Raw genomic sequence first — 12422 nt, forward strand, 5'->3', positions numbered from 1 at the left:
AATCTTTTCTCCCTCTACCCACTGCTGTATTTGTTATTTAAACTGAAATGTCATAATGATTTCCTGCTGATACTTAATGAGGAATAGGTCAGAAGTAGAAAATTAGTGTTGTGGAGGTGAATGAGCTGTGACAATTTTTTTTTCTAAAGCTTTGCAATTAAAATTCCCTTTTAACTGGTAATGTTTTTGCTGAATGGGGAGGAAAGACTATCAAGCCAAAGATTCAGGATAAGCCTATGAATTGACAAAGGCATTGACTAAAGGTTAGCAGTAGTGTACTTTTAGGGGTGGAGCAAGTGCAGGAATCACAGTTAGAATTCTTATTTGTTAACTTTGATCAATAGCTTGTATTCAAGTACAATGCAGTCGGGTGAAATTTTGAGACTCATCTTGATGAACACAAAGCTTCTGGAAATCTTGGAAGGGTTTCTATTTGCTTATGGTGCTGTATCACAATCAGGAAACCTAAACTCTGTACAACATGTACTTGAAAAAGATTAAATGTGCAGTTCCATTTATTAATTTAATTTTATTTAGTTCAACTCTCATGTAACCACTGAGCGAAATGGGAAAGAAGGTGGAACCGTAATATAGAAAAACCATCATTTGAAGGTGGGGCGTGGTAGTGCTGGAAATGGAACAGTTTCACCTTTGGGAATTGCAACAGTATCTACAGTCCAAGATCTGATGCAGAGCAGGAAGATACTTTCTGCACTCTGTCCCAACAAAATCAGGATTTAGGGTTATGTGAAAGCAACGACAATAAGAAAATATAAATTTGTGCATGTTAGGTCTATGCTTGTTATATAATCTGCAACATTATGTGCGTTACAAGCAGCCTGATACACACTACTCAAAATTTTTAGTAGAAATAAATATAAGTATCCAGTCACTTTGTCCACAGTGTCTGACCAAATCATTTAATATTTAACTTCAGAACTTGCAATGCAATAGACAAGAACTTCTAAGAATGCACCCAAAACCTTACATATTATTAACTGTGATCAACTTAATTTCAGTTGAACAGCAACTGAACAGCATTTCTATCCACTACTCCAATTAACTTGTAAAGTAAACCACATTGAGAATTATTGCAGTTCTGATTTGAGTTAAATAACCGTTGTGTTGTCTTATGTACATTGGAGAAGAATTTACTAACAGAATACCTAATGTACTTTTTGTCACTTATTTTTCAGTAAAATCTAATGCTCACGAGCACCAATAATTGCCTGGTACAGTTGATTAGAGTGTCCTTTGCCTCAGGGATTTGAATCCAGCCCAGACTGTTTGTTTTTTTTTGTTTGCTTTATTCCAATCCAATCAAGTCAAATTAAAGCCAATTCAGAGTCCCAACAAATTAGGACATTCCCAATCCAAGCTGACAAGACAGGGCTCTCACCTCCTGTCTTGGGCTTGATCTACATGATCCAAGCTGCTTGGAGTAGGTGTACCTCCTGCTCCAAGGCATGACCTAATTTGTATCTTAGCCAAAAGGCCGAGATGCCGCTTTAAAAAATTTCTTCAGATGAAGCTGAAATGCAACCCAATGACTTCAACCAAGCACAGCATGTCAGATACGACACTTGATCTTAGCCAAAAGGCCGAGAACTTTTGTTTATATCAGATTCTGCCAGACCAGACTGTTATTCCTCTGACTGGCTGTAAGAATTGTGTGAAATAAATTGGGCAGAATTAATCAGTTCTTAGTGAGCATGGATCCTCCGTAAGGCAGGCCTGGTATGGGAGAATATCAATGAGTGATGCAAGTAGAATGATAAGGCTGAAATGGGACAATAGTATATTTAAATGACAAAAACATGAAACTTCATTTTGAGGCCTAAAACATTAATTTAGATTGGAGATTGCAACATTAACAAATTGTTATAACTATTATAATGCAAACTCGTTTTTATTTGCTGCATTTTTGCAAAACTATTTTCATCTTGGTGTAAGGGTGAAGTGACACTTTCTGAGCTATAACCAAAATTGCTTCCAATTTTCACTTGTTTCACATATGCATGTCACTGGGGAATTTGTGCCTCTCCTTGTTTTTGTTGTGCTTTGCATTCATTTGATATCTTTTGCCCCTCATTTCATTACAGTATTTGCTGGCAAATTGCAAGGTGGGTGCTAACCAATTTATCATTTGGGCTCAAAATTGTTATGGAACTTGCATGTATTGCATTCAGCAAAAAAAACTAATTTTGTTGATTGAGGATATAAATCTACAGTTTGTGATACGAGACTAAAGTACTTTATTAATTTGCATAATTATAATGCCTCCCAGGTTAAGTTCAACTTAGTGAACATATGAAAGGACTGTATTTTAATTAGGATGAGATGTCTTTATACAATCTCCTGCAATTTTCCAGAAGACAAATATCCAGGCAATATCACGTTCCTGTAAGACAAAACAATTAATATTTAATATTTCATGAAGTGCTTACCTATGCAAAAGTACAAAAATTGTAATATAACTGCATGGCTGATGGTTCCAATTTTTGGGCACGTCACAAGCTTTAATTGCATAAATACATAAATTAATTTGATAACTACTAAATAACTTAATTTTTTGTTTACGTTTTTATTGATTTCAAGTTTGAAAACATTAATTGTGTCTAATTATTTAACTTCAGTGAAAGGAAATTGTTCTTTTTCGTGTCTCAATTTTTTTCTATTGGAACCATAAACTTTAAAAAAAAACCTATTAAACAAATGCAATTTTGAAAGTCACCACTGCCAAACAAAATTTAGTTGTATTTTTCTGAATATTGAGGTAAACCATATGAATGAAGTTGGGTTTAAAAGGATTCTAATCTTTCACACATTTCATACAGCCTACAAGAAAAAAAATTCTTGTTTTACAATTATATCTCAAATAAGTCCTTCAAACCCTGGAAATCTGTTTTTATTTAAGTTGTAATTTGGTTTATTTGGGAATTAATTTAGTAGTTATTTTCTTTAACCTGAGCTTTGTGTCGCTAGTTTTCAATTATTGTAGCAATTGCCCTACAGTCTGTCTAGTGGCTATTTAGTGGGAATTCATTTCTCTATTTCATGCTTGAGACAATTTTCTGCTAAAAACTTAACTTTGAATTGTTGAACTATTCACTATGAAATGTTTTGTGAACATAATGTATAAATATACGCTTTAAAAATTGTATAGCCTGTTAAAATCAGTATTGCATTATATTTTTCAGCTGCAAAATGAGGATATAATTTGCAGTTGATAGTGTTGGACGGACACGACTTCCTGAACAAAAGTCATGTCCATTTATATGTTGGGATTAATCCGTTTGTTTAAAACTAATTGAGTCTGTTTAAATACCTGATGGGATGACCTATTAACAAGGTAGTCTGCTGATACTGCCCACCTATTGACATTTTGACAAATATCACACTTTTTTTTAAAAAAACTAAACATTCAGCACTGGAAACTAAATTGACTCCTACTATGAAAGGTATTTGCTGTAATTTTTGTGCTAGTACAGAAGCAAGAAAGAAGGCGATATGACATTAAGTGCCCCAGTAATAATTGTTGGAGATAGAGATTGCTTTCAACACTATGATGGGCAGAGCTACACCAACACTTATGGTGACCATTGTTTTGGTTTTGCTCTCGTTGAGCATATCTTTCACAGCAATTAGAAACACACTAAGTATCGAGAAACAAAGTTGTAAAGTTAAAATAATCACCATTAGTTGTATAACATCTGTTCCCCAGCTCAAGATTCCTGAAGTATCGAAGTATATTTTATCCTAAAAATGCAGTATGTTGCACCATTGTGCCTTCAGCCAAATTAAATGTGAAACAAACCAATGATATTTGAACACTAGGGGCAGGATTTTCCTCCCTCTCTGTAGCGTGTTTCGCGGTGACGGAAGATGCGCGATACTTGCAGGTGGCAGGATCTTGTGGTCCCATCGTTGTCAATGGGGTCTCCTGTTGAACGCACTGCTCTCTGGGAAACCTGTGGCAGGGGTGTGTCAGTGCAGGACCATAAAGATCTTGTTGGTGTGAACGACAGCACGATTTCGGCGTAGGTTTCTCATTTATGCAATTTTATCAAAAATAGCAGACAACCAAGAAGCCAAAGCCTCGAGTCCATCCATAAATAGGCAGGCCAGCCTAGAAACAGAGCAAGCATCTAAGGATTTTATTGATTTTCTGAAGAGCCTTCGCAAGCCTGGTCAAGATATACTGAAACAATGCAGAGGATTCATTGAGTCTATGCAACATAAAAAGGTAAAATTTGCAAGGAGTTTGTTTCAGATGTGTGCTTTGTCGTTGGAAGTAAAAAAAAAATTAATTGCTACAAATATCAGAATCGTGCAATAATTGAATCATGAATTCACTAAAATGCTCAGATTTCAAACTGTAATATTGCCCATGAAGTTTGTTTTTGAGCTTTTCCTAAGCAAATTTTCTCACCATTTATAGTTGTAGTCACAAATGCAAAGCAAATGATTTGACTCAACCAGTCAGTTATATGTCCTCTACACAAGTAAATAGAACATAAGAACTAGGAGTAGGCCATTTGGCCCCTTGAGCCTGCTCCGCCATGCAATAAGATCATGTCTGATCTTTTTGTGGACTCAGCTCCACTTATCTGCCTGCTCACCATAATCCTTAATTCCTTTACTGTTCAAAAATCTATCTATGTATCTTTGCCATAAAAACATTTAAAGAGGTATCCTCAACTGCTTCACTGGGCAGGGAATTCCATAGATTCACAACCGTTTGGGTGAAGGAGTTCCTTCTCAACTCAGTCCTAAATCTGTTCTCCCCTATTTTAGGCTATGCCGCCCAGTTATGATTTCACCCGCTAGCAGAAACAACCTCCCTGCTTCTATCTTATTTATTCCCTTCATAATTTTATATGTTTCTTTAAGATTCCCCCCCCCCATTCTTTTAAATTCCAACGAGTATAGTCCCAGGCTACTCACTGTCTCCTCATAAGCCAACCCTGTCAACTCTGGGATTGACCTAGTGAATCTCTGCTGCACCCCTTCTAGTGCTAGTATATTCTTTCTCAAATAAGGAGATCAAAATTGTACACAGTACTCCAGATGTGGCCTCAGCAGCGCCTTATACAGCTGCAACATAACCTTGCTGTTCTTAAACTCCATCCCTCAAGCAATGAAGGACAAAATTCTATTTGTCTTAATTACCTGCTGCGCCTGCAAACCAACATTTTGTGGTTTATGCACAAGAATACCCAGGTCACTGCACAGCAGCATGCTGCACTTTTTTATCATTTAAATAATATTCCATTTTGCTGTTATTCCTACCAAAGTGGATGACCTCACATTTACCAACATTGTAGTCCATCTGCCAGACACTCTCCCACTCTCCTAAACTATTTATATCTCTTTGCAGATGTTCAGTGTCCTCTGCACACTTTGCTCTACCACTCATCTTAGTATCATCTGCAAACTTTGACACACTACACTTGGTTCCCAACCCCAAATCATCAGTGTAAATTGTAAACAATTGCAGTCCCAACTCTGATGGTTGAAACACACCTCGTCGATGATTGCCAACCAATAGTCCAAACTACATCTACCTCTGTTCCCATTATCCCTTCAACCTTTCTTCTGTTGTCCATTTAATCTTAAATGTACATGCTTTCTGCTTCGATCACTAACCTTGATATCAATTTCACAGTCCCATAATTCACTAAAGAGGTTTGTTTTGCTTTCTGTTCTGAATTGTACATTTAATTATGTTTCCATTGTTGTTGACACCTTAAATACTGAAAACCATCTGCTTTTGCCAACCCTGCCCCGTCTTTTCATATTGACCCTCCTTTCATATTGCTCAATCTGGGTTTTTGTTTGTATTTGTATTTCCTCATTGCAGACTACATCGTAGAGTATCTTCATTTTTCCTTACTAAAGCTTAAAGTATCCTTCCTACATTGGAGTCCAGTATAGCGCACACAACTCTAAGTGTGGTCTTATTAAAGTTGGTTTTGAGACAACACAGTTCAATTTAGAAATGCTGCCTCCAGTGATTTTTCTATCAGATCTATAAAATCTCCACAGTTAATACTCTTTCTAATATTTTACACTTGGTGGTTTGTAATGAATGTTTACTGGACATAGTTAGAATACTAAACATTAAAAAAGTGTTGAAAGAAAAGAGAAGGGCTTGAATTTATGTAGTACCCTTTAGGATGTCTCATAGCATTTTACAGCCAGTCAAGCATTTTTGCAATGTTAGTCACTGTTTTTAAGTTTAAAAGTTTGTTTATTATCACAAGTTGGCATACATAAACACTGCAGTGAACTAACTGTGAAAACCCCTTATTGCCATACTCCGGTGCCTATTTGGGTACATCCAGGGAGAATTTAGCATGGCCAGTGCACCTAACCGGTATGCCTTTTGAATTGTGGGAGGAAACTGGGGCACCGCGCGGGCACAAGGAGAATGTGCAAACTCCGCACAGGCAAGTGACCCAAGCCAGGAATTGGTGCAGAGTCCTTGGTGCTGTCAGGCAGCAGTGCTAACTACTGTGCCACCATTCACTGTTGTAATATAAAGAACTGCAGGAGCCAATTTGTGCATAACCAGGTTCATCAAGCATTTTAGTGAAACTGTTTGAGGAATAAATATTGGCCAGGGCATATGAGAAAATTCTTGTGCTGCTCCTTGAATAGTCCGTGGGACTTTTTACATTCACCACAGTTGGCAGACTTGGCCTGCATTGAAAATCTCGGCCAAAGGAATATGCTGCAGCACTCTTTCAGTGCTGCACAATATTGTCAACCTATGTTATGTGCTAACATCTATGGAATGAGACCTGAACACTCAATCTTCTGTCTTGGAGGCGAAAGCATTATGTTGATCAAAGGCTGCTGCCTATTAATTCAGTCAGCATAAATTCATTCTGAATATACTGCTAGAAAATTTGAAATATTGCAAAAAAAAGTAAAGAGCACCAATTAAACTGTGTGCCAACACTAAAACTGTTTTTGCTGACGAACCCCAACATGCACTGGTTTCTATGATTCTATAATAGCCATATAATTTTAGGCACTGATGGAGGTTATTTGGTTCATTATGTCCTACTGGCTCTCTGAAAACTATCTAATTAATCTCAAAAGCTTGTCCTTGCCTCTACATCTTCATTTTCTTTTTTTTAAATATTTATCCACTTGCTCTTTTAAAGCTGTTGTAGATTTTGCTTCCGTTGCCATCACTGGTGTGACACACTCCATGTCCCAAGTACACACTGCATAAAATCAATTTTTTTCCAATGCTTCCCTATTTGTTTTTTAAATTTATGCCGCCTTCTTATAACTTGCTTACTAGTCTGTTTTGTCAAATCCCTCTAGTTAAATCTCTTTGCTGTAATGAAAAGAGTTCTTGTTTGTCTAGCCTATGGACTCTTTTCAAGACTAAAGCTTGTCAACACAGGTTTTATTTTAGTAAATCTCTTCTACACTGCCTCCCTGGCTTTGATTCCTTCATATAATGAGGCAACCAGAAAATTGTTTTTTTTCAATCCAATATGGTAATTATGTAATACATCCATGTCTTAACCTTTTAGACGGTCAACAGTAGCCATCCAGTCTTAAGATAAAAGATGGCACTTTAAGCAGTACAATCTACAATTTAAAGTTTGCTGAATCCTGTGAAGTTTCCAAACCTCAATGGTAGAATTGTGCCATCAACCTTATTGCCAGTGATATGTTGCTGTCAGTGAGTGCCCCAGTCCCGAACTAATTCCATTTGCCACAGAAGCTTTCATCCATGTTTTGTCACCTTTTAACCATTTTGACTCTCCACATTTTGGCATACGTTTGTTACCCCATAATTTTGAGAACACCCTGCCTATAAAATGCCCATTGGAACTTATCTCTGAATATGCTCTTCCTCAGTTCCCCAAATTTTCTTTCTACATTTTGTCTATTATCACAGTGAAATATTCTGGGGTGTACGTTTGCATTCAAGGCATGATAACAATATAAGCTGTTCTATTTGTAACGCTCAACCTATGGTTATATTTTTGCAAACGTTATATCAGAAACAGAACACTAACTAAAATTTTTATTTTCCAACTTCATTCTTAGGATTTGAGCATTGAGGAGCAGTCCGAGTGTGTCCAGGACTTTTATCAAAACACAGTTGACCGACTGCAGACTCACTCCAGTTTTAAAGGTACCTTACTCTGGATAACACTTTTATAAAATAAAGCATGAAATTAATGCATAGGATTTTGCATTCCATTCTTTTATGAGATCTATGCTTGTTGGCATAATAATTCATCTCCTTTTCAATTCACTTCTGCTCTAACTAATTGTATACAGAGTATACCATGTTTGTCAGTTTATCCTGAATAGAGTAAATAGGATGAAACCATTCATGTTGGTTGAAGGATTGAGAACCAGAGAACGCTGATTTAAGATGATTAACAAAAGAAGCAATGGCAACATGAGGAAACATTTTTATGTAGCAAGTGAATAGCATGCACTACCTGAGAGTGTGATGGAAGCCGATTCAGTAGGGGGTCTCCAAAAGACAATTGAATAATTAGCTGAAGAAAATATTTGCAGGGCTACTAGTAAAAAAAACGGGAGTGGAACAAGGTAAGAGCCAGCATTGGGCAATAGGCCAAATAGTTTCCACCATTCTATGATTCTACATACACTGTCTAACTGTCCTGACATGCATTCTGTGGGTGCCTTGTGAAATTACTGATGTGATTAATTGGTTTCTACAAGTATCTTGGAATCTATGCATGCTGCGGGTTTTGTTTTATTCTGATGCTAGCAGCTTTCAGTCTCTCAAGATGTTGGTTTCTTTGCTTCAGTGGTCAATTCTGTTAAGGCTCAAGAACCTCGCTTTGGTATGGCAATCTCTGCCACACGTGTTGCAGACAAAGACAGTGGGTCAAGAAGATACAATTTGCTGGCCTCTGCTTTCTCTGGGCCCTTGTCTTACTCAACAGATAATTATGTTTCTCCTTGCCTCTTGTAATGCCTTCCATGCAGTCAGCTGCAGGAGGCCCTGGTATTTGACGACAGTCTCCCAGTTGGCTCTGTTAATGCCCAACTTCATATCTTCTTATCTCAATTGCAGGTGTCCTTGTAGCGGATATATGCATGTCCAGCAATTCATGAACCAGTGATCAGTTCGCTATCCTGATAGTCTTTGGGCATAAGACTGTCATGTGTCCAACTAACGTGACTGAGCCATTGTAGTCATGGCTTTGTAATAAGTGTATTTTGACTGGGTTAGTATCCTCCTGGAACTAGGTTGATGACCTTGTCCCATCAAGAGATGTAGAGGATACACTGGACACAGTAAAAGTGGAAATAGTTCATCCTTTTTTCTTGTCTAGCATATGTTGTCCAGATCTCTGCTGTAGAGTGCAGTGTGGACTCAGACTTGGTAGACTTGTAATTTGACATTCTCTGCCAAGTTGTTGTTGTTGTTCACACACATTTACTGAGCTTGGATGTAACAGCTTCAGCCATTGCAATGCCTGTCTTGATTTTAGCATCAAGTGACAGATTGCTGGTGTTTGTGGAGCCGAGACATGTAAAACTGTCACCAATTTCCAAAAGGGTTGGTTAAGTATGACATTGTCATGAACAATGGCCTTTGTCTTCCTGATGATCAAACCAAGCTCACTTAAGGTGTCAGTGTCTGTCCATTTACTGCTGCAAATGTTCCTTGGTTTGGAATACTGGTATGGACTCATCAGCATAGAACAACTGAGATTTTGGTGCATTTTTGTCTTGGTCCTTAGGTGGGCAAGGCTGAATAGCTTTCTGTCAGTTCTGGTATGTAATTAGACATGCTCTAGACAAACTGAAGGCATATGACAGCAGCAAGGAGAAATATATGTCAAAGATTGTCTGCACCAGTTTGCATTTTGTGTTTGAACCTACTGAGGATCTCAAAGGATTCTCATGTTGCACCATTACAGCTGACCTGACTCCTCAAATTGTCATGGAACTACTATCACTAGAAATAATTTTTCATTTACTCTGTCAAGATCCTTCATGACTTTGAACATTTCATCAAATGTCTTTTCAACTTTGTCTTCTTGAAGTAGAACACAACTGGTTTCACCAATCTCGCCAGGAAGTTCCTGATTCCTGGGACCATTCTCATTCATCTCTTCTGCACCTTCGTTTAAATTGTTCATATCTTACAAAGAGCAGTTCCCAGAATTTGGCACAATACTCTGCTGGTGGTAGAACCAGTATTTTTATAGGGGTTTAGCTTTCTTCTTTGTGTCCTGTTCTAATAGTAAGGGTTCTGTTTGCTTTTTTTCAGTAGCCTTCAAAACTGGCCCTACCATCTTCAAAAGATTTGTGCATATTCGCTTTTTAAAATGTACTTTTCCCTTCTGTTTTAAGGAGCTAATATTGAATTTGTTTCACATGTTATGGTTCCAGTCAAAGAGAGAAATGACAATTTTCAATGACAGAGTTTATCCAGGCAGTGATGGAATTATATAGTTAGGATACAAGACCAGTCTTCCCATTTCTAATAATTGTACTGCAACCCTAGCTGCAAGGGCAAGTGTGAGATACTGATGAGGACAATATTGAATGAACTGTGAGCCTCATCCAAATAGCCCAAGTAGTCTGACAGTGCTCACTGTTAAGGAATATTTGTGAATAATGTTTACTTGGGTGAGACAGCAAAAGATAAATGGTGTTTGTGGAATTATGCCCAAGCCAGGAATATGCCTTGCAGAATCAATGAGAGGAAAAATATAATTTATCAAGAAAAATTATAAATATTCCTGCTGACTTTGGTGAAATAAAATTGACATGAGATAAAGCAAAATACTATTTGTGGCTTTGCTGAAGACCTTCCTCCTCTCTTGGCTAAACAAAATCAACACAAGATGTGAAAAATGATGTTCTTGGCTTTGCCCAAGTTCCCCTCTCCTTTCTTGTAATCTTCTGTTCCAGTCAAATAATAAGAACATAAGAACATAAGAACATAAGAACATAAGAACATAAGAAATAGGAGCAGGAGTAGGCCATCTAGCCCTTCGAGCCTGCCCCGCCATTCAATAAGATCATGGCTGATCTGTCGTGGCTCAGTTCCACTTTCCCGCCCTCTCCCCATAACCCTTAATCCCCTCTCTTATCAAGAACCCATCAACCCGCTTTTTAAAAATATTTAGCGAGGCAGCCTCCACCACTTCAACGGGCAGAGAATTCCAGAGATTCACCATCCTTTGAGTGAAGAAGTTCCTCCTCAACTCCGTTCTAAACCGCCTCCCCTTTATCTTGAGGCTGTGCCCCCTAGTCCTACTGTCTTTTTTGAGCGGGAAGAGTCTCTCCACCTCTATCCTATCCATCCCATTCATCATCTTATACGTCTCAATGAGATCTCCCCTCATTCTTCTAAACTCTAACGAGTACAAGCCTAGTTTATTCAGCCTCTCCTCATAGCTCAACCCCCTCAACTCCGGTATCAGCCTAGTAAACCTCCTCTGCACTCCCTCCAGGGCCAAAATATCCTTGCGCAGGTGCGGCGCCCAAAACTGCACACAGTACTCCAGCTGCGGCCTCACCAATGCCCTATACAGCTGCAGCAAGACCTCCCTACTTTTATATTCAATCCCCCTCGCTATGAAGGCCAGCATCCCATTCGCCTTCCTGACCACCTGCAAGCTGGGTTTTTGCGACTCATGCACAAGGACCCCGAGGTCCCTCTGCACCGTCGCCTGCTGCAGTTTTTCGCCACGTAAGTAATAGTCCTTCCTACCATTCTTCCTACCAAAGTGGACCACCTCACACTTGCCAACATTAAATTCCATTTGCCATTTCCTGGCCCATTCGCCCAGCCTATCTAGATCCTTCTGCAGACTCTCCACACCCTCCGCACAATTTGCCTTTCCCCCAATCTTGGTGTCATCAGCAAATTTCGACACCCTGCACTCGGTTCCCTCCTCCAGATCATCTATATAAATGGTAAATAGCTGAGGCCCCAGCACCGACCCCTGGGGCACCCCACTAGTCACCAACCGCCAATCCGAATAGCACCCATTGACCCCCACTCTCTGCCTCCTATTTGACAACCAATCCTCTATCCACGCTAACACCCTACCCCCAACTCCATGTCCCCTGACCTTCTGCAATAACCTCTTGTGAGGTACCTTGTCAAACTGGTGCTGAATTCTGCCAGAATTTGAAAGTGAGAAGTAATCCTTGTAAATGCTTTGTAACTAAGTGACAGGGTGCTTAATCCCCACTGTAGGTGATTGATGTGATTATTTTTGATTTGTTCAGTTACTTTTTTGCCAGTTGCAACAAAATCACACTTTAAAAAAGCTTCTTTGTAATTCTGTCTATGCCCTTCATTTTGGCTATGCAACTATATTCTGCTGATAAAATCATCCTCGCTGTGCAGCAACTTTTTTTTATATCTAATGGCTATTTCA

General features: G+C 38.6%; 1 protein-coding gene across 2 annotated transcripts in view; it reads left to right on the forward strand.

The window, feature by feature from the left end:
* Positions 1-12422, forward strand: part of rabgef1 (RAB guanine nucleotide exchange factor (GEF) 1) — a 47292-nt gene that overhangs the window by 18537 nt on the left and 16333 nt on the right. Inside the window, exons 5-7 of one of the 2 annotated variants that reach the window (XM_080210974.1) lie at positions 2103-2123; positions 4077-4246; positions 8080-8167. In XM_080210974.1, coding sequence (XP_080067100.1) covers positions 2103-2123; positions 4077-4246; positions 8080-8167 — 279 coding nt within the window. The remainder of the gene's footprint in view (positions 1-2102; positions 2124-4076; positions 4247-8079; positions 8168-12422) is intronic. The other variant, XM_080210975.1, reaches the window with a different exon arrangement.

This window comes from Carcharhinus amblyrhynchos, chromosome 23, assembly GCF_965287045.1.
Source record: "Carcharhinus amblyrhynchos chromosome 23, sCarAmb.v2.hapA, whole genome shotgun sequence".
Lineage (NCBI taxonomy): Eukaryota > Metazoa > Chordata > Chondrichthyes > Carcharhiniformes > Carcharhinidae > Carcharhinus > Carcharhinus amblyrhynchos.